At 44.4% G+C, this 27471-nt stretch overlaps 1 protein-coding gene across 1 annotated transcript in view; it reads right to left on the minus strand.

Moving 5' to 3' along the window:
* The window catches only part of LOC126365921 (phosphatidylserine lipase ABHD16A), a 202930-nt gene that overhangs the window by 94868 nt on the left and 80591 nt on the right, over nucleotides 1–27471 (minus strand). The window contains exon 7 of the mRNA XM_050008672.1: nucleotides 27001–27136. Within this exon, the coding sequence (XP_049864629.1) occupies nucleotides 27001–27136 (136 nt within the window). The remainder of the gene's footprint in view (nucleotides 1–27000; nucleotides 27137–27471) is intronic.

Here is a 27471-nt window from a genome sequence, read left to right on the forward strand (position 1 = left end):
CGGGATTGGAATGACTCCTTACCCTCTCCCTTAAAACCCACATCCTTTCATTTTTCCCTCTCCTTCCCTCTTTCCTGACGAAGCAACTGCCAGTTGCGAAAGCTTGTAATTCTGTGTGTGTGTTTGTGTGTTTTGTTCATGTGCCTGTCTGCCGGCGCTTTCCCGCTTGGTAAGTCTTGGAATCTTTGTTTTTAATATATTTTTCCCATGTGGAAGTTTCTTTCTGTTTTATTTACATCGTCATTAATTTGAACCCAACAATTACGTTTGTTATTGTCTCTGTTGCATTTCGAAATCTTCTCTATCGTCTGACTTTCTCTTTTCGTTTGTACAAGAAGTTTCACTTTGTATTCATCTTCCATTTTTCCGTAATCTACCATACATTTTATCCTGCCTACTTATACTCAATAATACGTAATTTACTTCCAAACCATAACCTAAAATTTTCAACGCTTTCAACATAACCGCTGCTATAAAATCCATTGTTCCAAGTTTACAAACATTTCGTGTAAACTTGTGAATACTATTTCACAGCTTCAGTTCCTTTCACCCATTACACAACCATCTCAGTTTTTTTTCCAACAACTTTCGTTTTATTTCCATTCCCGTTTTTCCCACAAAACCGATCATTTTTTAGCAGATTCCCACAGGTTTACACGTTATTATTTCTTCATCAAACAATTGTTAGCCTCATTATCATAACCTGCCAGTACATAACCAGTCCTTTGAATACATTTACACACATATTCTTCGAGATTTTATTCGAAAATTTTTTTCGAATTTTATTTTTTCGCAAATTATTTTTTCGAAACTTTTTTCGAAAAAAATTTTTTTTTTTTTTTTTGTCGAAATTTTCTTGAATTTCTCGAAATTTTCTTGAATTTCCCCACCCTTTAACGTGATCTGGAGACAACATAACTACCCAACCTTTGCACCCATTGTTGTTCACCAACCTAAGTTCAGCACATGACCAACATAGCTCATCTCAACCAACACTCTTTCGACTTTTTTCACACCTTTATCTCTCCCTATATAAATCTCTCTTTACTTTCACTTTAACCTCATATTACCCTTTCCACCTACCAATACCATGTCAACCTCACAACATCCCTACAACGACCCCATTAAATTTTATTTACATTCCCTCCGCAAACATGCCTTCACCCTAGCCAGATTACGCTCCCATATTTTATTTACTCAGGCTTGTCTGACATTTGGCATTACTCCCAAAGGCCTCACACTTAAAGTTCCCATCTCTGGCTGCAATCCTTCTTTCCATCAGTCCTTATACCAGTTCCAAACAGCACAATCCATAGCCCTCACCCGCCTAATCCTTCACCTATACATCGACTCGGCCAATGAACACACCCGTCAACTCCTATCCCAAATCAAAGTCCTCAATCTTTCCTCTCCCACATCCACACCGGCTGTACATAGCATCCTCCTACAGGCCAACCGCAAATTAGAACAACATGCCACCCTCCACCTCAAAAAACTATCCAATCTCCTGGTTTCCCACCTCCGGAAAGGCAACTCACTCACCCTCCACAACCTTTCCAACAAACCTCAACCTCCTCTCATTGCACACAGACCCAGTCTCTCCCATCTACTCAATCTCCCACTTCCAGCTCCACTCCCCCCAACACCTCAAAATTCTAGTCAACACAATCTGGAACCACAACACCCCAATTCAGTAGTTAACCTTTCCTCCAAACCCCTCTCCCAATCCGAAACCTCTGTCCTATCCAAAGGCCTCACCTTCAGCCCCACTCCCAGGTTCAACCAAACTGCCCTTGTCAAGGATTTACTGTCCTACACTCGTAGTCTCTGCTGGAAATATCACTTTGCCACGAAGAAAAACAATCCTGATCCCACTCCTAATGATCCAACTCCCCAAGACACTATCAAAATTGAACCCTGCCTGCAACAGTTCCGTCCTCCATCACAGCGGGACCCACCTCCTCTTCCTCAAAATCACCCTCTCCAAACCTTCCAGGAATTTCTCACTTCCAGCCTTGCCTCTCAATCTTTCTTGAAAAACCTTAATCCTACTCCCAACATCACCACAGCCGAATCCCAGGCTATCCGTGATCTGAAAGCTGACCGATCCATCATCATTCTTCCGGCTGACAAGGGTTCCACGACTGTGGTACTTGATCGCCGGGAGTATGTGGCTGAGGGATTGCGTCAGCTTTCAGACAACTCTACATACAAAGTTTGCCGAAGTAATCCCATTCCTGATGTCCAGGCGGAGCTTCAAGGAATCCTCAGAACCTTAGGCCCCCTACAAAACCTTTCACCTGATTCCATCAAACTCCTCACCCCACCGTCACCTCGCACTCCTACCTTCTACCTACTTCCTAAAATTCACAAACCCAAACATCCTGGCCGCCCCATTGTAGCTGGTTACCAAGCCCCCACAGAACGTATCTCTGCCTACGTAGATCAACACCTTCAACCCATTACATGCAGTCCCCCATCCTTCATCAAAGACACCAACCACTTTCTCGAACGCCTGGAATCCGTACCCAGTCTGTTACCCCCAGAAACCATCCTGGTAACCATTGATGCCACTTCCCTATACACAAATATCCCGCACGTCCAGGGCCTCGCTGCAATGGAGCACCTCCTTTCACGCCGATCACCTGCCACCCTACCTAAAACCTCTTTCCTCGTCACCTTAGCCAGCTTCATCCTGACCCACAACTTCTTCACTTTTGAAGGCCAGACATACCAACAATTAAAGGGAACAGCCATGGGCACCAGGATGGCCCCCTCGTATGCCAACCTATTTATGGGTCGCTTAGAGGAAGCCTTTTTGGTTACCCAAGCCTGCCAACCCAAAGTTTGGTACAGATTTATTGATGACATCTTCATGATCTGGACTCACAGTGAAGAACAACTCCAGAATTTCCTCTCCAACCTCAACTCCTTTGGTTCCATCAGATTCACCTGGTCCTACTCCAAATCCCATGCCACTTTCCTAGATGTTGACCTCCATCTGTCCAATGGCCAGCTGCACACATCCGTCCACATCAAACCCACCAACAAGCAACAGTACCTCCATTATGACAGCTGCCACCCATTCCATATCAAACGGTCCCTTCCCTACAGCCTAGGCCTTCGTGGCAAACGAATCTGCTCCAGTCCTGAATCCCTCGACCATTACACCAACAACCTGAAAACAGCTTTCGCATCCCGCAACTACCCTCCCAACCTGGTACAGAAGCAGATAACCAGAGCCACTTCCTCATCCCCTCAAACCCAGAACCTCTCACAGAAGAACCCCAAAAGTGCCCCACTTGTAACAGAATACTTCCCGGGACTGGATCAGACCTTGAATGTGGCTCTCCAGCAGGGATACGACTTCCTAAAATCCTGCCCCGAAATGAGATCCATCCTTCATGAAATCCTCCCCACTCCACCAAGAGTGTCTTTCCGCCGTCCACCTAACCTTCGTAACCTCTTGGTTCATCCCTATGAAATCCCCAAACCACCTCCCCTACCCTCTGGCTCCTACCCTTGCAACCGCCCCCGGTGCAAAACCTGTCCTATGCACCCTCCCACCACCACCTACTCCAGTCCTGTAACCCGGAAGGTGTACACGATCAAAGGGAGAGCCACATGTGAAAGCACCCACGTGATTTACCAACTGACCTGCCTGCACTGTGATGCTTTCTATGTGGGAATGACCAGCAACAAACTGTCCATTCGCATGAATGGACACAGGCAGACAGTGTTTGTTGGTAATGAGGATCATCCTGTGGCTAAACATGCCTTGATGCACGGCCAGCACATCTTGGCACAGTGTTACACCGTCCGAGTTATCTGGATACTTCCCACCAACACCAACCTATCCGAACTCCGGAGATGGGAACTCGCCCTTCAGTATATCCTCTCTTCTCGATATCCGCCAGGCCTCAACCTCCGCTAATTTCAAGTTGCCGCCGCTCATACCTCACCTGTCTTTCAACAACTTCTTTGCCTCTGTACTTCCGCCTCGAATGACATCTCTGCCCTCAACTCTTTGCCTTTAAATATGTCTGCTCGTGTCTGTGTATGTGCGGATGGATATGTGTGTGTGTGTGTGTGTGTGTGTGCGAGTGTACACCTGTCCTTTTTTTCCCCTAAGGGAAGTCTTTCCGCTCCCGGGATTGGAATGACTCCTTACCCTCTCCCTTAAAACCCACATCCTTTCATTTTTCCCTCTCCTTCCCTCTTTCCTGACGAAGCAACTGCCAGTTGCGAAAGCTTGTAATTCTGTGTGTGTGTTTGTGTGTTTTGTTCATGTGCCTGTCTGCCGGCGCTTTCCCGCTTGGTAAGTCTTGGAATCTTTGTTTTTAATATATTTTTCCCATGTGGAAGTTTCTTTCTGTTTTATTTACATCGTCATTAATTTGAACCCAACAATTACGTTTGTTATTGTCTCTGTTGCATTTCGAAATCTTCTCTATCGTCTGACTTTCTCTTTTCGTTTGTACAAGAAGTTTCACTTTGTATTCATCTTCCATTTTTCCGTAATCTACCATACATTTTATCCTGCCTACTTATACTCAATAATACGTAATTTACTTCCAAACCATAACCTAAAATTTTCAACGCTTTCAACATAACCGCTGCTATAAAATCCATTGTTCCAAGTTTACAAACATTTCGTGTAAACTTGTGAATACTATTTCACAGCTTCAGTTCCTTTCACCCATTACACAACCATCTCAGTTTTTTTTCCAACAACTTTCGTTTTATTTCCATTCCCGTTTTTCCCACAAAACCGATCATTTTTTAGCAGATTCCCACAGGTTTACACGTTATTATTTCTTCATCAAACAATTGTTAGCCTCATTATCATAACCTGCCAGTACATAACCAGTCCTTTGAATACATTTACACACATATTCTTCGAGATTTTATTCGAAAATTTTTTTCGAATTTTATTTTTTCGCAAATTATTTTTTCGAAACTTTTTTCGAAAAAAATTTTTTTTTTTTTTTTTTTGTCGAAATTTTCTTGAATTTCTCGAAATTTTCTTGAATTTCCCCACCCTTTAACGTGATCTGGAGACAACATAACTACCCAACCTTTGCACCCATTGTTGTTCACCAACCTAAGTTCAGCACATGACCAACATAGCTCATCTCAACCAACACTCTTTCGACTTTTTTCACACCTTTATCTCTCCCTATATAAATCTCTCTTTACTTTCACTTTAACCTCATATTACCCTTTCCACCTACCAATACCATGTCAACCTCACAACATCCCTACAACGACCCCATTAAATTTTATTTACATTCCCTCCGCAAACATGCCTTCACCCTAGCCAGATTACGCTCCCATATTTTATTTACTCAGGCTTGTCTGACATTTGGCATTACTCCCAAAGGCCTCACACTTAAAGTTCCCATCTCTGGCTGCAATCCTTCTTTCCATCAGTCCTTATACCAGTTCCAAACAGCACAATCCATAGCCCTCACCCGCCTAATCCTTCACCTATACATCGACTCGGCCAATGAACACACCCGTCAACTCCTATCCCAAATCAAAGTCCTCAATCTTTCCTCTCCCACATCCACACCGGCTGTACATAGCATCCTCCTACAGGCCAACCGCAAATTAGAACAACATGCCACCCTCCACCTCAAAAAACTATCCAATCTCCTGGTTTCCCACCTCCGGAAAGGCAACTCACTCACCCTCCACAACCTTTCCAACAAACCTCAACCTCCTCTCATTGCACACAGACCCAGTCTCTCCCATCTACTCAATCTCCCACTTCCAGCTCCACTCCCCCCAACACCTCAAAATTCTAGTCAACACAATCTGGAACCACAACACCCCAATTCAGTAGTTAACCTTTCCTCCAAACCCCTCTCCCAATCCGAAACCTCTGTCCTATCCAAAGGCCTCACCTTCAGCCCCACTCCCAGGTTCAACCAAACTGCCCTTGTCAAGGATTTACTGTCCTACACTCGTAGTCTCTGCTGGAAATATCACTTTGCCACGAAGAAAAACAATCCTGATCCCACTCCTAATGATCCAACTCCCCAAGACACTATCAAAATTGAACCCTGCCTGCAACAGTTCCGTCCTCCATCACAGCGGGACCCACCTCCTCTTCCTCAAAATCACCCTCTCCAAACCTTCCAGGAATTTCTCACTTCCAGCCTTGCCTCTCAATCTTTCTTGAAAAACCTTAATCCTACTCCCAACATCACCACAGCCGAATCCCAGGCTATCCGTGATCTGAAAGCTGACCGATCCATCATCATTCTTCCGGCTGACAAGGGTTCCACGACTGTGGTACTTGATCGCCGGGAGTATGTGGCTGAGGGATTGCGTCAGCTTTCAGACAACTCTACATACAAAGTTTGCCGAAGTAATCCCATTCCTGATGTCCAGGCGGAGCTTCAAGGAATCCTCAGAACCTTAGGCCCCCTACAAAACCTTTCACCTGATTCCATCAAACTCCTCACCCCACCGTCACCTCGCACTCCTACCTTCTACCTACTTCCTAAAATTCACAAACCCAAACATCCTGGCCGCCCCATTGTAGCTGGTTACCAAGCCCCCACAGAACGTATCTCTGCCTACGTAGATCAACACCTTCAACCCATTACATGCAGTCTCCCATCCTTCATCAAAGACACCAACCACTTTCTCGAACGCCTGGAATCCGTACCCAGTCTGTTACCCCCAGAAACCATCCTGGTAACCATTGATGCCACTTCCCTATACACAAATATCCCGCACGTCCAGGGCCTCGCTGCAATGGAGCACTTCCTTTCACGCCGATCACCTGCCACCCTACCTAAAACCTCTTTCCTCGTCACCTTAGCCAGCTTCATCCTGACCCACAACTTCTTCACTTTTGAAGGCCAGACATACCAACAATTAAAGGGAACAGCCATGGGCACCAGGATGGCCCCCTCGTATGCCAACCTATTTATGGGTCGCTTAGAGGAAGCCTTTTTGGTTACCCAAGCCTGCCAACCCAAAGTTTGGTACAGATTTATTGATGACATCTTCATGATCTGGACTCACAGTGAAGAACAACTCCAGAATTTCCTCTCCAACCTCAACTCCTTTGGTTCCATCAGATTCACCTGGTCCTACTCCAAATCCCATGCCACTTTCCTAGATGTTGACCTCCATCTGTCCAATGGCCAGCTGCACACATCCGTCCACATCAAACCCACCAACAAGCAACAGTACCTCCATTATGACAGCTGCCACCCATTCCATATCAAACGGTCCCTTCCCTACAGCCTAGGCCTTCGTGGCAAACGAATCTGCTCCAGTCCTGAATCCCTCGACCATTACACCAACAACCTGAAAACAGCTTTCGCATCCCGCAACTACCCTCCCAACCTGGTACAGAAGCAGATAACCAGAGCCACTTCCTCATCCCCTCAAACCCAGAACCTCTCACAGAAGAACCCCAAAAGTGCCCCACTTGTAACAGAATACTTCCCGGGACTGGATCAGACCTTGAATGTGGCTCTCCAGCAGGGATACGACTTCCTAAAATCCTGCCCCGAAATGAGATCCATCCTTCATGAAATCCTCCCCACTCCACCAAGAGTGTCTTTCCGCCGTCCACCTAACCTTCGTAACCTCTTGGTTCATCCCTATGAAATCCCCAAACCACCTCCCCTACCCTCTGGCTCCTACCCTTGCAACCGCCCCCGGTGCAAAACCTGTCCTATGCACCCTCCCACCACCACCTACTCCAGTCCTGTAACCCGGAAGGTGTACACGATCAAAGGGAGAGCCACATGTGAAAGCACCCACGTGATTTACCAACTGACCTGCCTGCACTGTGATGCTTTCTATGTGGGAATGACCAGCAACAAACTGTCCATTCGCATGAATGGACACAGGCAGACAGTGTTTGTTGGTAATGAGGATCATCCTGTGGCTAAACATGCCTTGATGCACGGCCAGCACATCTTGGCACAGTGTTACACCGTCCGAGTTATCTGGATACTTCCCACCAACACCAACCTATCCGAACTCCGGAGATGGGAACTCGCCCTTCAGTATATCCTCTCTTCTCGATATCCGCCAGGCCTCAACCTCCGCTAATTTCAAGTTGCCGCCGCTCATACCTCACCTGTCTTTCAACAACTTCTTTGCCTCTGTACTTCCGCCTCGAATGACATCTCTGCCCTCAACTCTTTGCCTTTAAATATGTCTGCTCGTGTCTGTGTATGTGCGGATGGATATGTGTGTGTGTGTGTGTGTGTGCGAGTGTACACCTGTCCTTTTTTTCCCCTAAGGGAAGTCTTTCCGCTCCCGGGATTGGAATGACTCCTTACCCTCTCCCTTAAAACCCACATCCTTTCATTTTTCCCTCTCCTTCCCTCTTTCCTGACGAAGCAACTGCCAGTTGCGAAAGCTTGTAATTCTGTGTGTGTGTTTGTGTGTTTTGTTCATGTGCCTGTCTGCCGGCGCTTTCCCGCTTGGTAAGTCTTGGAATCTTTGTTTTTAATATATTTTTCCCATGTGGAAGTTTCTTTCTGTTTTATTTACATCGTCATTAATTTGAACCCAACAATTACGTTTGTTATTGTCTCTGTTGCATTTCGAAATCTTCTCTATCGTCTGACTTTCTCTTTTCGTTTGTACAAGAAGTTTCACTTTGTATTCATCTTCCATTTTTCCGTAATCTACCATACATTTTATCCTGCCTACTTATACTCAATAATACGTAATTTACTTCCAAACCATAACCTAAAATTTTCAACGCTTTCAACATAACCGCTGCTATAAAATCCATTGTTCCAAGTTTACAAACATTTCGTGTAAACTTGTGAATACTATTTCACAGCTTCAGTTCCTTTCACCCATTACACAACCATCTCAGTTTTTTTTTCCAACAACTTTCGTTTTATTTCCATTCCCGTTTTTCCCACAAAACCGATCATTTTTTAGCAGATTCCCACAGGTTTACACGTTATTATTTCTTCATCAAACAATTGTTAGCCTCATTATCATAACCTGCCAGTACATAACCAGTCCTTTGAATACATTTACACACATATTCTTCGAGATTTTATTCGAAAATTTTTTTCGAATTTTATTTTTTCGCAAATTATTTTTTCGAAACTTTTTTCGAAAAAAATTTTTTTTTTTTTTTTGTCGAAATTTTCTTGAATTTCTCGAAATTTTCTTGAATTTCCCCACCCTTTAACGTGATCTGGAGACAACATAACTACCCAACCTTTGCACCCATTGTTGTTCACCAACCTAAGTTCAGCACATGACCAACATAGCTCATCTCAACCAACACTCTTTCGACTTTTTTCACACCTTTATCTCTCCCTATATAAATCTCTCTTTACTTTCACTTTAACCTCATATTACCCTTTCCACCTACCAATACCATGTCAACCTCACAACATCCCTACAACGACCCCATTAAATTTTATTTACATTCCCTCCGCAAACATGCCTTCACCCTAGCCAGATTACGCTCCCATATTTTATTTACTCAGGCTTGTCTGACATTTGGCATTACTCCCAAAGGCCTCACACTTAAAGTTCCCATCTCTGGCTGCAATCCTTCTTTCCATCAGTCCTTATACCAGTTCCAAACAGCACAATCCATAGCCCTCACCCGCCTAATCCTTCACCTATACATCGACTCGGCCAATGAACACACCCGTCAACTCCTATCCCAAATCAAAGTCCTCAATCTTTCCTCTCCCACATCCACACCGGCTGTACATAGCATCCTCCTACAGGCCAACCGCAAATTAGAACAACATGCCACCCTCCACCTCAAAAAACTATCCAATCTCCTGGTTTCCCACCTCCGGAAAGGCAACTCACTCACCCTCCACAACCTTTCCAACAAACCTCAACCTCCTCTCATTGCACACAGACCCAGTCTCTCCCATCTACTCAATCTCCCACTTCCAGCTCCACTCCCCCCAACACCTCAAAATTCTAGTCAACACAATCTGGAACCACAACACCCCAATTCAGTAGTTAACCTTTCCTCCAAACCCCTCTCCCAATCCGAAACCTCTGTCCTATCCAAAGGCCTCACCTTCAGCCCCACTCCCAGGTTCAACCAAACTGCCCTTGTCAAGGATTTACTGTCCTACACTCGTAGTCTCTGCTGGAAATATCACTTTGCCACGAAGAAAAACAATCCTGATCCCACTCCTAATGATCCAACTCCCCAAGACACTATCAAAATTGAACCCTGCCTGCAACAGTTCCGTCCTCCATCACAGCGGGACCCACCTCCTCTTCCTCAAAATCACCCTCTCCAAACCTTCCAGGAATTTCTCACTTCCAGCCTTGCCTCTCAATCTTTCTTGAAAAACCTTAATCCTACTCCCAACATCACCACAGCCGAATCCCAGGCTATCCGTGATCTGAAAGCTGACCGATCCATCATCATTCTTCCGGCTGACAAGGGTTCCACGACTGTGGTACTTGATCGCCGGGAGTATGTGGCTGAGGGATTGCGTCAGCTTTCAGACAACTCTACATACAAAGTTTGCCGAAGTAATCCCATTCCTGATGTCCAGGCGGAGCTTCAAGGAATCCTCAGAACCTTAGGCCCCCTACAAAACCTTTCACCTGATTCCATCAAACTCCTCACCCCACCGTCACCTCGCACTCCTACCTTCTACCTACTTCCTAAAATTCACAAACCCAAACATCCTGGCCGCCCCATTGTAGCTGGTTACCAAGCCCCCACAGAACGTATCTCTGCCTACGTAGATCAACACCTTCAACCCATTACATGCAGTCTCCCATCCTTCATCAAAGACACCAACCACTTTCTCGAACGCCTGGAATCCGTACCCAGTCTGTTACCCCCAGAAACCATCCTGGTAACCATTGATGCCACTTCCCTATACACAAATATCCCGCACGTCCAGGGCCTCGCTGCAATGGAGCACTTCCTTTCACGCCGATCACCTGCCACCCTACCTAAAACCTCTTTCCTCGTCACCTTAGCCAGCTTCATCCTGACCCACAACTTCTTCACTTTTGAAGGCCAGACATACCAACAATTAAAGGGAACAGCCATGGGCACCAGGATGGCCCCCTCGTATGCCAACCTATTTATGGGTCGCTTAGAGGAAGCCTTTTTGGTTACCCAAGCCTGCCAACCCAAAGTTTGGTACAGATTTATTGATGACATCTTCATGATCTGGACTCACAGTGAAGAACAACTCCAGAATTTCCTCTCCAACCTCAACTCCTTTGGTTCCATCAGATTCACCTGGTCCTACTCCAAATCCCATGCCACTTTCCTAGATGTTGACCTCCATCTGTCCAATGGCCAGCTGCACACATCCGTCCACATCAAACCCACCAACAAGCAACAGTACCTCCATTATGACAGCTGCCACCCATTCCATATCAAACGGTCCCTTCCCTACAGCCTAGGCCTTCGTGGCAAACGAATCTGCTCCAGTCCTGAATCCCTCGACCATTACACCAACAACCTGAAAACAGCTTTCGCATCCCGCAACTACCCTCCCAACCTGGTACAGAAGCAGATAACCAGAGCCACTTCCTCATCCCCTCAAACCCAGAACCTCTCACAGAAGAACCCCAAAAGTGCCCCACTTGTAACAGAATACTTCCCGGGACTGGATCAGACCTTGAATGTGGCTCTCCAGCAGGGATACGACTTCCTAAAATCCTGCCCCGAAATGAGATCCATCCTTCATGAAATCCTCCCCACTCCACCAAGAGTGTCTTTCCGCCGTCCACCTAACCTTCGTAACCTCTTGGTTCATCCCTATGAAATCCCCAAACCACCTCCCCTACCCTCTGGCTCCTACCCTTGCAACCGCCCCCGGTGCAAAACCTGTCCTATGCACCCTCCCACCACCACCTACTCCAGTCCTGTAACCCGGAAGGTGTACACGATCAAAGGGAGAGCCACATGTGAAAGCACCCACGTGATTTACCAACTGACCTGCCTGCACTGTGATGCTTTCTATGTGGGAATGACCAGCAACAAACTGTCCATTCGCATGAATGGACACAGGCAGACAGTGTTTGTTGGTAATGAGGATCATCCTGTGGCTAAACATGCCTTGATGCACGGCCAGCACATCTTGGCACAGTGTTACACCGTCCGAGTTATCTGGATACTTCCCACCAACACCAACCTATCCGAACTCCGGAGATGGGAACTCGCCCTTCAGTATATCCTCTCTTCTCGATATCCGCCAGGCCTCAACCTCCGCTAATTTCAAGTTGCCGCCGCTCATACCTCACCTGTCTTTCAACAACTTCTTTGCCTCTGTACTTCCGCCTCGAATGACATCTCTGCCCTCAACTCTTTGCCTTTAAATATGTCTGCTCGTGTCTGTGTATGTGCGGATGGATATGTGTGTGTGTGTGTGTGTGTGTGTGCGAGTGTACACCTGTCCCTTTTTTTCCCCTAAGGGAAGTCTTTCCGCTCCCGGGATTGGAATGACTCCTTACCCTCTCCCTTAAAACCCACATCCTTTCATTTTTCCCTCACCTTCCCTCTTTCCTGACGAAGCAACTGCCAGTTGCGAAAGCTTGTAATTCTGTGTGTGTGTTTGTGTGTTTTGTTCATGTGCCTGTCTGCCGGCGCTTTCCCGCTTGGTAAGTCTTGGAATCTTTGTTTTTAATATATTTTTCCCATGTGGAAGTTTCTTTCTGTTTTATTTATACTGATGTCAGTTTGATTGCCGGGCTTTAGAGCAGCAATTTTCCAACTGTTATTAAAAGTAGCCAGATATGGTTGCCTGTAATGAAACGTAGTTTGGAGGAAGATAATTGTTCAATGCTTGCCTAGAAACCACTGTCTCATCCTAAAAACTATTCTTACTTTTACAGCAAGAATGAGATCAAGACCTTGTGAATCAGCAAAATTCGGACTTGTCAGTGCTGCCTACTGTCACGTGGCAAGAATTTTCAAACTTAAAAATAGAGCAACACACTCAATCTAACCAAACCGTCAGTAGTAAGGATTTTATAATGTATACAGCATGAAGTTTTGGGATGACGTATGAAAGCTGGCAACCCCGTGTGTGTGTGTGTGTGTGTGTGTGTGTGTGTGTGTGTGTGCGCGTGCGCGCGCTTGCGAGTTAGGCACAGCAACCCACAAATGCTGTGCAGTTGCTATGTTGCCAATAAGTAGCCCCACAACAGAATACCTTTTTTTTCCATATTATCACTTGCTACACTTACATGGGAATTAGAATTGAATTGAGGCAATGAGAACCATAAGGGCCTAAAGCACACCATTCTCAATTGCAGGTTTGTAACATTTGTTCAAGCTTCTGAGATCTGTTGATCACATCTGTGAGCCAGGTTTATCTGTGTTGTAGGCCCACATTGTGTATATGAACATTCGCAAAAACCTGATTTACTGGTTTCTCTAACATTCACTTACATGTGTGCTTGACAATGGTGTGCTTAAGGCCCTTATGGTTCTCAGCACCTCAACTAAATATGCTTTCTGTACTCTCGAGGAGGAGGAGGAGCAAAGATTAAAAGAAGCTGTTGAAGATGAATTTCTAATCTTTGTGATGAAATGATGGACACAATAGTGTGTGTTCACAGTTCTGACAAAAGTACTGTGGTGATGATGCAGTTCAGATGATGTTTGCAGGGGGGAGTGAAAGTTACTGCAAATGCAAAGGAATGTTCGCAAGCAATTATGATTGTAATTCAGAAACTTGAAATTCAGTACTGACATGTAGTTTCTATAACTTCCGATTCAGCCCATTATGTGGGCAAGTGTATAAATGCAATTAGAGTTCTAGTTTCAGAAAAGTTAGTACACAGGGAGTGGTGGAGTGCATAACTTGGTGATTTTAACCATTGTGTCGTTGAAGGCAAAACACACCTTCCTTAATACCAAAACAGGAAGTGTGTGTACATTCAATTCTTAAATCAGAAATATGAAGATCAACCCACAAAAACTAAACTTTTCCCTTTTCCTGCTACCACAAGCTGGAACTCAGGGTTTGAAAGTATTGAGTAGCTTGGAGAATCTCTCACTGATATAGTAGAATTCGTTGAACCTGTTGCAGAGAATGTGTTGCTGGAAACTTTTTTAAAGCTTTGACCTCTAATGAAGTAAAACAAGAAATCAGTGCCTACCTATTTTCTTGTTAAGCATTGCTCGAAATGTTGCAATTTGCTGCTGACATCAGAGTGCTCCTAGGTACAGTTAATTCATGTTCTACAATCTATGCTTAGTGGCCTTTCAAAGAGCTTTCAACTACAAGAGGATGCATCTCCCCCAACCCAATCCAAGACAACCTCATAAACTGCTGAAGCAAATGCAAGTACATTTAACATTGCTGTTCCAACCTGTAGGTAGAGCAAGTATAATAAACTGAACCACTTAACAGAGTGTGACACAAGAACGATGGTCATTTCTTCCATCAGTGAACGATTTTATCCAAGAAACATAATGAAAGGTGATTTAGTTAGTGTTGAAATCTTTCGGCTAATGAAGAAAATTCCCATTCTACAAGAACTTTCAATATCAGTGTATCTTGAGCCATATACAGTTTTTAGTGTTTTATTTGCCAGTTCTTGCAAAGGAGGTAAAGAAATAGATGTAATTTCTATTCTTCTTTCCCTGAAATCAGACTATGGGTGTTTTGTGGAAGCTGCAGTGAAGGATTTGTGGATCCCAGTCAGTAATGTTGATAGTGAGAGGACATTTTCAATATACTTTCATACAACGTTTGACATGAGAACAGTTCTGACTCCCAGTAATATGAGAGTCATGGTATCCATGTCTTTGTCAGACTGATTTGTAGATTATGTACATAGGCTAGACACCACATATTAATGTGTCAGAATAAATGCTTTCTAAACATTTACGCTATGATGTATACATTTTTGTCAGACTTATAATTTTCATGCTTTTTGAATTTACATAAAAATAAAAGTAGTTTCACTGCAAAAATGCTAGAGGTGCCAAAAAATAACAAAACTGATAGAAATATCTGGTTATTGAGTAGTAGCAGTTACTGTGATAACTGCTCATCTAATACTACAAGTTACTTCAATAACTGACATCTCGCACCATATGTTTACCGAAGATCATACTACGCTTTTGCGTCAACTCATCTGAGCTCTGGCTATGGTGCAGAGGGACAGACCATCTGGGAGGAGTTCTGTATGCCATGGAAATAACTGCGAGACTGCACGCCATCAGTTGATAGAACGGTGTACTATTTCGTGCACTCTCCCTACTTTCAACACAAGCCATTAAATAAAGTTAATGTTAGAGCGGTGGCTGACAAAAGCAAGTGTAAATACATTGCACATGTACGCCCATTCCCTTGAGCCACTGCTCTGTGTGTCAATTTAGTTTGGGCGCGTGGTACAAATAGTTAGCACAAGGAATTCGAGCAACTATGGAGATAACTGTCAGAGTTCAGTGTTTTTCTCTGGCAGTTATCGTATTCACTCACAGTTCTTGTTACCTGGCAGTTAACGGGATACCCCTATATGTAACCTGGAAGTTGGTAACTGTGTTCCTGACTACAGTTAAAGGTTGTAGAACTTGGTGATATTGCCAGAGAGGATAGTCACTGGAGCAAACTAAATATTTACGTACTGGTACGGAAATAACCGCTTGTCATCGGGGGTTCCCGAGAGTTGACAAATAATGGAATTCTATTCTCTACATTTCTTATAGTTCCAGAACAGGTGTCACTCTCTTTCCGGCTTCTGGTTGCATTGGAGGTTACTGACTTTCATTTTATGTTCTTGTTTTTCTCTGTGTTGCTGCCACTAGAATAGAAGCACTAGCAATATAGAAAGAAACTTCCACATGGGAAAAATATATTAAAAACAAAGATTCCAAGACTTACCAAGCGGGATTCCAAGATGTGTGTGCGCGAGTGTACACCTGTCCTTTTTTCCCCCTAGGGTAAGTCTTTCCGCTCCCTGGATTGGAATGACTCCTTATCCTCTCCCTTAAAACCTACATCCTTTCATCTTTCCCTCTCCTTCCCTCTTTCCTGAAGAAGCAACCATCGGTTGCGAAAGCTAGAAATCTTGTGTGTGTGTTTGTGTGTTATTTTATTGTGACTGTCTACCGGCGCTTTCCCGCTTGGTAAGTCTTGGAATCTTTGTTTTTTATATAATAGAAAGAAACTTCCACATGGGAAAAATATATTAAAACAAAGATTCCAAGACTTACCAAGCGGGAAAGCGCCAGTAGACAGGCACAATAAAATAACACACACACACACACACACACACAAGATTTCTAGCTTTCGCAACCGATGGTTGCTTCTTCAGGAAAGAGGGAAGGAGAGGGAAAGACGAAAGGATGTAGGTTTTAAGGGAGAGAGTAAGGAGTCATTCCAATCCATGGAGAGGAAAGACTTACCCTAGGGGGAAAAAAGGACAGGTGTACACTTGCGCACACACACACACACACATATCCATCAGCACATACACAGACACAAGCAGACATTTGTAAAGGCAAAGAGTTCGGGCAGAGATGTCAGTCGAGGCAGAAGTACAGAGGCAAAGAAGTTGTTGAAAGACAGGTGAGGTATGAGCGGCGGCAACTTGAAATTAGCGTATGTTGAGACCTGGCGGATAACGAGAAGAGAGGATATACTGAAGGGCAAGTTCCCATCTCGAGAGTTGTAACAGGTTGGTGTTAGTGGGAAGTATCCAGATAACCCGGACGGTGTAACACTGTGCCAAGATGTACCGGCTGTGCACCAAGGAATGTTTAGCCACAGGGTGATCCTCTTTACCAACAAACACTGTCTGCCTGTGTCCATTCATGCGAATGGACAGTTTGTTGCTGGCCATTCCCACATAGAAAGCGTCACAGTGTAGGCAGGTCAGTTGGTAAATCACGTGGGTGCTTTCACACGTGGCTCTGCCTTTGATCGTGTACACCTTCCGAGTTACAGGACTGGAGTAGGTTGTGGTGGTGGTGGGAGGGTGCATAGGACAGGTTTTACACTGGGGGCGGTTACAAGGGTAGGAGCCAGAGGGTAAGGAAGGTGGTTTGTGGATTTCATAGGGATGAACCAAGAGGTTACGAAGGTTAGGTGGACGGCGGAAAGACACTCTTGGTGGAGTGGGGAGGATTTCATGAAGGATGGATCTCATTTCGGGGCAGGATTTTAGGAAGTCGTATCCCTGCTGGAGAGCCACATTCAGAGTCTGATCCAGTCCCGGGAAGTATCCTGTCACAAGTGGGGCACTTTTGTGGTTCTTCTGTGGGAGGTTCTGGGTTTGAGGGGATGAAGAAGTGGCTCTGGTTATTTTGCTTCTGTACCAGGTCGGGAGGGTAGTTGCGGGATGCGAAAGCTGTTTTCAGGTTGTTGGTGTAATGGTTCAAGGATTCAGGACTGGAGCAGATTCGTTTGCCACGAAGGCCTAGGCTGTAGGGAAGGGACCGTTTGATATGGAATGGGTGGCAGCTGTCATAATGGAGGTACTGTTGCTTGTTGGTTGGTTTGATGAGGATGGATGTGTGAAGCTGGCCATTGGACAGATGAAGGTCAATGTCAAGGAAAGTGGCATGGGATTTTGAGTACGACCAGGTGAATCTGATGGAACCAAAGGAGTTGAGGTTGGAGAGGAAATTCTGGAGTTGTTCTTCAGTGTGAGTCCAGATCATGAAGATGTCATCAATAAATCTGTACCAAACTTTGGGTTCGCAGGCTTGGGTAACCAAGAAGGCTTCCTCTAAGCGACCCATAAATAGGTTGGCATACGAGTGGGCCATCCTGGTACCCATGGCTGTTCCCTTTAATTGTTGGTACGTCTGGCCTTCAAAAGTGAAGAAGTTGTGGGCCAGGATGAAGCTGGCTAAGGTGATGAGAAAAAAGGTTTTAGGTAGGGTGGCAGGTGATCGGCGTGAAAGGAAGTGCTCCATTGCAGCGAGGCCCTCGACGTGCAGCATATTTGTGTATAGGGAAGTGGCATCAATGGCTACAAGGATGGTTTCTGGGGGTAACAGATTGGGTAAGGATTCCAGGCGTGCGAGAAAGTGGTTGGTGTCTTTGATGAAGGATGGGAGACTGCATGTAATGGGTTGAAGGTGTTGATCTACGTAGGCAGAGATACGTTCTGTGGGGGCTTGGTAACCAGCTACAATGGGGCGGCCGGGATGTTTCGGTTTGTGAATTTTAGGAAGTTGGTAGAAGGTAGGAGTGCGAGGTGTCAGTGGGGCCAGGAGTTTGATGGAGTCAGGTGAAAGGTTTTGTAGGGGGCCTAAGGTTCCGTGGATCGGCGTGAAAGGAATCTACCATACATTTTATCCTGCCTAATTATACTCAATAATACGTAATTTACTTCCAAACCTAAAAACTTTAAAGCTTTCAAAATTACCGCTGCTATAAAGTCCACTGTTCCAAGTTTACAAACATTTCGTGTAAACTCGTGATTACTATTTCACAGCTTCAGTTTCTTTCACCCATTAAACAACCATCTCAGTTATTTCCAACAACTTTCGTTTTATTTCCATTCCCGTTTTTCCCACATGACCGATCATTTATTAGCAGCTTGCCACAGGTTTAAACGTTATTATTTCTTCGTCAAACAATTGTTAGCCTCATTTTCATAACCTGCCAGTACATAACCAGTCCTTTGAATATATTTACACGCATTTTTTCCGAATTTTTTTTTTCAAATGTTTTTTCGAAAAAAGTAATTTCGAATTTTTTTTCAAAATTTTCCTTAATTTCCCCCTCCTTTAACGTGTTTTGGAGACAACACAACTACCTAACCTTTGCACCCATAGTTGTTCACCAACCTAAGTTCAGCACAGGATCAACATAGCTCATCTCAAACCAACACTTTTTTGACTTTTTGCACACCTTTATCTCTCCCTATATATATTTCTATTTATTTTCACTTTAACCTCATATTACCCTTTCCACCTTCTAATACCATGTCAACCTCACAACATCCCTACAACGACCCCATTAAATTTTATTTACATTCCCTCCGCAAACATGCCTTCACCCTAGCCAGATTATGCTCCCATATTTTATATACTCAGGCTTGTCTGACATTTGGCATTACCCCCAAAGGCCTCACACTTAAAGTTCCCATCTCTGGCTGCAATCCTTCTTTCCATCAGTCCTTATACCAGTTCCAAACTGCACAATCCATAGCCCTCACCCGCCTAATCCTTCACCTATACATCAACTCAGCCAATGAACACACCCATCAACTCCTATCCCAAATCAAAGTCCACAATCTTTCCTCTCCCACATCCACACCGGCTGTTCATAGCATCCTCCTACAGGCCAACCGGAAATTAGAACAGCAAGCCACCCTCCACCTCAAAAAACTATCCAATCTCCTGGTTTCCCACCTCTGCAAAGGCAACTCACTCACCCTCCACAACCTTTCAAACAAACCTCAACCTCCTCTCATTGCACACAGACCCAGTCTCTCCCATCTACTCAATCTCCCACTTCCAGCTCCACTCCCCCCAACACCTCAAAATTCTAGTCAACACAATCTGGAACCACAACGCCCCAATTCAGTAGTTAACCTTTCCTCCAAACCCCTCTCCCAATCCGAAACCTCTGTCCTATCCAAAGGCCTCACCTTCAGCCCCACTCCCAGGTTCAACCAAACTGCCCTTGTCAAATATTTACTGTCCTACACTCGTAGTCTCTGCTGGAAATATCACTTTGCCACGAAGAAAAATAATCCTGATCCCACTACTAATGATCCAACTCCCCAAGACACTATCCAAATAGAACCCTGCCTGCAACAGTTCCGTCCTCCAACACAGCGGGACCCACCTCTTCCTCAAAATCACCCTCTCCAAACCTTCCAGGAATTTCTCACTTCCAGCCCTGCCTCTCAATCTTTCTTGAAAAACCTTAATCCTACTCCCAACATCACCACAGCCGAAGCCCAGGCTATCCGTGATCTGAAAGCTGACCGATCCATCATCATTCTTCCGGCTGACAAGGGTTCCACGACCGTGGTACTTTATCGTCGGGACTATGTGGCTGAGGGACTGCGTCAGCTTTCAGACAACTCCACATACGAAGTTTGCCAAGGTAATCCCATTCCTGATGTCCAGGCAGAGCTTCAAGGAATCCACGGAACCTTAGGCCCCCTACAAAACCTTTCACCTGACTCCATCAAACTCCTGGCCCCACCGACACCTCGCACTCCTACCTTCTACCTACTTCCTGAAATTCACAAACCGAAACATCCCGGCCGCCCCATTGTAGCTGGTTACCAAGCCCCCACAGAACGTATCTCTGCCTACGTAGATCAACACCTTCAACCCATTACATGCAGTCTCCCATCCTTCATCAAAGACACCAACCACTTTCTCGCACGCCTGGAATCCTTACCCAATCTGTTACCCCCAGAAACCATCCTTGTAACCATTGATGCCACTTCCCTATACACAAATATGCTGCACGTCGAGGGCCTCGCTGCAATGGAGCACTTCCTTTCACGCCGATCACCTGCCACCCTACCTAAAACCTTTTTCCTCATCACCTTAGCCAGCTTCATCCTGGCCCACAACTTCTTCACTTTTGAAGGCCAGACGTACCAACAATTAAAGGGAACAGCCATGGGTACCAGGATGGCCCACTCGTATGCCAACCTATTTATGGGTCGCTTAGAGGAAGCCTTCTTGGTTACCCAAGCCTGCGAACCCAAAGTTTGGTACAGATTTATTGATGACATCTTCATGATCTGGACTCACACTGAAGAACAACTCCAGAATTTCCTCTCCAACCTCAACTCTTTTGGTTCCATCAGATTCACCTGGTCCTACTCCAAATCCCATGCCACTTTCCTTGACATTGACCTTCATCTGTCCAATGGCCAGCTTCACACATCCATCTTCATCAAACCAACCAACAAGCAAGCAACAGTACCTCCATTATGACAGCTGCCACCCATTCCATATCAAACGGTCCCTTCCCTGCAGCCTAGGCCTTCGTGGCAAACGAATCTGCTCCAGTCCTGAATCCTTGAACCCTTACACCAACAACCTGAAAACAGCTTTCGCATCCCGCAACTACCCTCCCGACCTGGTACAGAAGCAAATAACCAGAGCGCTTCTTCATCCCCTCAAACCCAGAACCTCTCACAGAAGAAACCCAAAAGTGCCCCACTTGTGACAGGATACTTCCCGGGACTGGATCAGACTCTGATTGTGGCTCTCCAACAGGGATACGACTTCCTAAAATCCTGCCCCGAAATGAGATCCATCCTTCATGAAATCCTCTCCACTCCACCAAGAGTGTCTTTCAGCCGTCCACCTAACCTTCGTAACCTCTTGGTTCATCCCTATGAAATCCACAAACCACCTTCCTTACCCTCTGGCTCCTACCCTTGTAACCGCCCCCAGTGTAAAACCTGTCCTATGCACCCTCCCACCACCACCACAACCTACTCCAGTCCTGTAACTCGGAAGGTGTACACGATCAAAGGCAGAGCCACGTGTGAAAGCACCCACGTGATTTACCAACTGACCTGCCTACACTGTGACGCTTTCTATGTGGGAATGACCAGCAACAAACTGTCCATTCGCATGAATGGACACAGGCAGACAGTGTTTGTTGGTAAAGAGGATCACCCTGTGGCTAAACATTCCTTGGTGCACAGCCGGTACATCTTGGCACAGTGTTACACCGTCCGGGTTATCTGGATACTTCCCACTAACACCAACCTGTTACAACTCTCGAGATGGGAACTTGCCCTTCAGTATATCCTCTCTTCTCGTTATCCGCCAGGTCTCAACATACGCTAATTTCAAGTTGCCGCCGCTCATACCTCACCTGTCTTTCAACAACTTCTTTGCCTCTGTACTTCTGCCTCGATTAACATCTCTGCCCGAACTCTTTGCCTTTACAAATGTCTGCTTGTGTCTGTGTATGTGCTGATGGATATGTGTGTTTGTGTGTGTGTGCGCGCGCGCGCGCGCGCAAGTGTACACCTGTCCTTTTTTACCCCTAAGGTAAATCTTTCCGCTCCCGGGATTGGAATGACTCCTTACCCTCTCCCTTAAAACCCACATCCTTTCATCTTTCCCTCTCCTTCCCTCTTTCCTGAAGAAGCAACCGTCGGCTGCGAAAGCTAGAAATCTTGTGTGTGTGTTTGTGTGTTATTTTATTGTGCCTGTCTACCGGCACTTTCCCGCTTGGTAAGTCTTGGAATCTTTGTTTTAATATATATATATATATATATATATATATATATATATATATATATATATATATATATATATATATATATATACCAAGTGGGAAAGCGTTGGTAGACAGGCACAATAAAACACACACACAAGATTTCTAGCTTTCGCAACCAATGGTTGCTTCTTCAGGAAAGAGGGAAGGAGAGGGAAAGACGAAAGGATGTGGGTTTTAAGGGAGAGGGTAAGGAGTCATTCCAATCCCGGAAGCAGAAAGACTTACCTTACGGGGGAAAAAGGACAGGTATACACTCGCGCGCACGCACGCACGCAAACACGCACACACGCACGCACACACGCACACACATTTTAGGAAGTCGTATCCCTGCTGGAGAGCCACATTCAGAGTCTGATCCAGTCCCGTAAAGTATCCTGTCACAAGTGGGGCACTTTTGTGGTTCTTCTGTGGGAGGTTTTGGGTTTGAGGGGATGAGGAAGTGGCTCCGGTTATTTGCTTTTGTACCAGGTCGGGAGGTTAAGGGCAGGATGCGAAAGCTGTTTTCAGGTTGTTGGCTTAATGGTTCCGGGATTCCAGATTGGCGCAGATTCTTTTGCCACGAATACCTAGGCTGTAGGGAAGGGACCGTTTGATGTGGAATGGGTGGCAGCTGTCATAATGGAGGTACTGTTGCTTGTTGGTGGGTTTGATGTGGACGGACATGCGAAGCTGGTCATTGGACAGATGGAGGTCAACGTCAAAAAAAGTGGCATGGGATTTGGAGTAGGACCAGATGAATCTGATGGAGCCAAAGGAGTTGAGGTTGGAAAGGGAATTCTGGAGTTCTTCTTCACTGTGTGTCCAGATCATGAAGATGTCATCAATAAATCTGTACCAAACTTTGGGTTGGCAGGCCTGGGTAACCAGGAAGGCTTCCTCTAAGCGACCCATGAATAGGTTGGCGTATGAGGGGGCCATCCTGGTACCCATGGTTGTTCCCTTTAATTGTTGGTATGTCTGGCCTTCAAAAGTGAAGAAGTTGTGGGTCAGGATGAAGCTGGCTAAGGAAAGAGGTTTTAGGTAGGATGGCAAGTGATCGGTGTGAAAGGAAGTGCTCCATCGCAGCGAGGCCCTGGACGTGCGGAATATTTGTGTATAAGGAAGTGGCATCAATGGTTACAAGGATGGTTTCCGGGGGTAACAGACTGGGTAAGGATTCCAGGCGTTCGAGGAAGTGGTTGGTGTCTTTGATGAAGGATGGGAGACTGCATGTAATGGGTTGAAGGTGTTGCTCTACGTAGGCAGAGATACGTTCATAATCAACAACTTCAACCTGAACCATTACAAAAGGAATACAAACGTCTCCAAAATGAGATCGACATGAAGTGCAAAATGGCTAAACAGGGATGGATAAAGGACAAATGTAAGGATGTAGAGGCTTTTTCACAAGGGTAAGATAGATACTGCCTACAGGAAAATTAAAGAAACCTTTGGAGAAAAGAGAACCACTTGTATGAATATCAAGAGCTCAGATGAAAACCCAGTTCTAAGCAAAGAAAGGAAAGCAGAAAGGTGGAAGGAGTATATAGAGGGTTTAAACAGGGTCGATGTTCTTGAGGACAATATTATGGAAATGGAAGAGGGTGTAGATGGAGATGAAATGGGAGATACTATACTGCGTGAAGAGTTCGACAGAGCACTGAAAGACCTGAGTCAAAAAAAGACCCCGGGAGTAGATAACATTCCATTAGAACTACTGACGGCCTTGGGAGAGACAGGCCTAACAAAACTCTAGCATCTGGTGAGCAAGATGTATGAGGCAGGCGAAATACCCTCAGACTTCAAGAAGAATATAACAACTCCAATCCCAAAGAAAGCAGGTGTTGACAGCTGTGAAAATTACTGAACTATCAGTTTAATAAGCCACTGGTGCAAGATACTAAGACAAATTCTTTACAGACAAATGTAAAAACTGGTAGAAGCCGACCTCTGTGAAGATCAATTTGGATTCCGTAAAAATATTGGAACACGAGAGGCAATACTGACCCTACGACTTATCTTAGAAGAAAGATTAAGGAAAGACATGCCTACATTTCTAGCATTTGTAGACTTAGATAAAGTTTTTGACAATGTTGACTGGAATATTCTCTTTCAAACTCTGAGGGTGGCAGGGGTAAAATACAGGGAGCTATTTGTAGAGAAACCAGATGGCAGTTATAAGAGTCGAGAGACATGAAAGGGAACCAGTGGTTGGGAAGGGAGTGAGACAGGGTTGTAGCCTCTCCCCAATGCTATTCAATCTGTATATTGAGCAAGCAGTAAAGGAAACAAAAGAAAAGTTCGGAGTAGGTATTAAAATCCATGGAGAAGAAATAAAAACTTTGAGGTTCGCAGATGACATTGTAATTCTGTCAGAGACAGCAAAGGACTTGAAAGAGCAGTCGAACAGAATGGACAGTGTCTTGAAAGGAGGGTATAAGATGAACATCAACAAAAGCAAAACAAGGATAATGGAATGTAGTCGAATTAAGTCGGGTGATGCTGAGGGAATTAGATTAGGAAATGAGACACTTAAAGTAGTAAAGTAGTTTTGCTATTTGGGGAGCAAAATAACTGATGATGGTCAAAGTAGAGAGGATATAAAATGTAGACTGGCAATGGCAAGGAAAGCGTTTCTGAAGAAGAGAAATTTGTTAACATCGAGTATAGATTTAAGTGTCAGGAAGTCGTTTCTGAAAGTATTTGTATGGAGTGTAGCCATGTATGGAAGTGAAACATGGACAATAAATAGTTTGGACAAGAAGAGAATAGAAGCTTTCGAAATGTGGTGCTACAGAAGAATGCTGAAGATTAGATGGGTAGATCACATAACTAATGAGGAGGTATTGAACAGAATTGGGAAGAAGAGGAGCTTGTGGCACAACTTAACTAGAAGAATGGATTGGTTGGTAGGACATGTTCTGAGGCATCAAGGGATCACCAATTTAGTACTGGAGGGTAGGGTGGAGGGTAAGAATCATAGAGGGAGACCAAGAGATAAATACACTAAGTAGATTCAGAAGGATGTAGGCTGCAGTAGATACTGGGAGATGATGAAGCTTGCACAGGATAGAGTAGCATGGAGAGCTGTATCAAACCCGTCTCAGGACTGAAGGCGGCGGCGGCGGTGGCGGCGGCGGCGGCGGCGGCGGCGGCGACGACGACAACGACAACGACAACGACGACAACATGTGAGACAGAAGGGGGGGAAAAAGCAAAACATGGAATTGACGGGTAAAGTATTTCTCATGACAGGAAATTTTGTTATTGAGAAATTTCTGAAAACTTAATGCAAATGCATATTTCCAACATCAATATTATTAATTCTGACTCTCACAATCTGGATACCCAAAGAAGAAATAGTTAAACAGAGGAAAAATGGTATCATAACAACATGTGAGTCACTTAAATCTGTTACCATTACGAGGTCAACACAACCAATCATCCACTGGAATTCTGTGTACAATAATGCCAAGCGTAAGAATACACAACAAACTGATGGCTTCGAGAAATGTAATTTAGTCATTCTCACTCCAAAAACTTAAAACCTTCATGGTAGCTGAAGAAACCAAGCAGTTTTCCAAATCTCACCTAAAACTTGGATTAGCATACTCTCACTTTCCTCAAATGGACTATCTTGTATAAAAGTAAAAGAATCTATCAAGTTATGTATATTTTCATGTTGTATTACAAGGCTGCACACTTATTCTATTAAGTGCACAGTACAAGAAATTAAGCTTCGAATTTTACCTACAGGCTTCAGTTTACGTATTAGCTCATACTTGAAAAAGGACATTTTTAATATTTCACTTAAACAGTGCTGCGGCAAAGTTCCACATACTTTTCACTTACAGCTGCGAGAATAATATTACTAATAGTGACCAATAACCCACATACAATATGAAACACCAATAACCATCCAAACACAAACTGAAATATACCAATCAGTTAATTAGCTAAGGTTATCACACGATTCATACGTCATTCTTGCCACTTTGCACTACTTGCCGTTATAATTCACTGATAACTAAACTAATGGATTCCACCTACTTTGTTATTTATAACTGTTAAAAACAGCTGTTATAAAAGAATAACTGTAACCATGATAACAGTTACTCCAAAATAACCATTTGCCCCACCTCTAAAAATGCTATAAATGATTTTTACTTTAGTTTCTTTTTTTCTTTTTGCTGAAAGTGGAAATAATATTTAGCAAAATCCTTGCGCGAAATGATTAAAAAATAGTGAGAAAATTACAGCAATAACTTTTTTTTAAATGACTAAATCTGACAAAAATTTTCACCAGAAACAGGTGCCTCTAGTTATTGGGCATACACAGGCATTATGCTGTTAGTAACGTATTATGATATTAATAATGTTCATCTGGAACTCCTGCGATTTGTAGTAGTTGTAGACGACTGAGTAAAACTTGTCAGGTTTGTTAATACTTTTTATGATCACTTGCATTAGTTATTGGTCAATGTTTTCATCTATGGATAAGACTTTTCTACATGGCCATCAGTCCACATGGATATTAACACATTTAGGGTGCATGATGCAACAAATCAGAAGATATCACATATCACCCATGATCTACACAGACTTCACAGGGCCTGTGCGTAGCTTTTATGTGACAACTGCCTCCAGCAAAATACAAAGGGCTTACAAAGCCCCTGGCAGAATAAAATTCAGTGGTTTTCTGTACTAATGGTGCTGTGAGAGACTTCTGAGTGGGTAGTCATAATGCTCTTGATGATTTGTGTAAGAAATATTAAACAATCAGAAAGATACATGACTAAGAGAAAAATAAATTATTACATACTGTGCTGCCAGCAAAACCTGGATGGTTCCATCCCAGTACAGAATAACCTGCTTCTATTGGAGTGGTCATAATCCCAATTTCATAAAATCCGGCATTTCCTTCTGAACAGAGGATTAAGACACTTCCATTTTCATGTCTGAAAGTAACAAATCAATTCATATATTTTCATCACAAATCAAATAGTCAAATTTTTAATACTACCAATACACACACATAAAAGTACACAAAACTATTCTAGTTTTTTTGGAACCATTAGTTCCTTCCTCAGGTAGTAGAGGTATGTAGGTTGGGGAATGTTAAAAAGGAAAGGTAGGAGACACAGTTCCCAGTATGAGAAGCAACCACCGGCTTCGAGGATGCAGAGTATACCTCCACCAACCAAAAGCTGTAAAGGGTCACCCCAAACCCCACCCCAACCCCTCATTACCCAGTATCACCCTGGGACAATGTAGCTGTGCTCGAGTATGTGGG

Source organism: Schistocerca gregaria, chromosome 4, assembly GCF_023897955.1.
Source record: "Schistocerca gregaria isolate iqSchGreg1 chromosome 4, iqSchGreg1.2, whole genome shotgun sequence".
Taxonomy (NCBI): domain Eukaryota; kingdom Metazoa; phylum Arthropoda; class Insecta; order Orthoptera; family Acrididae; genus Schistocerca; species Schistocerca gregaria.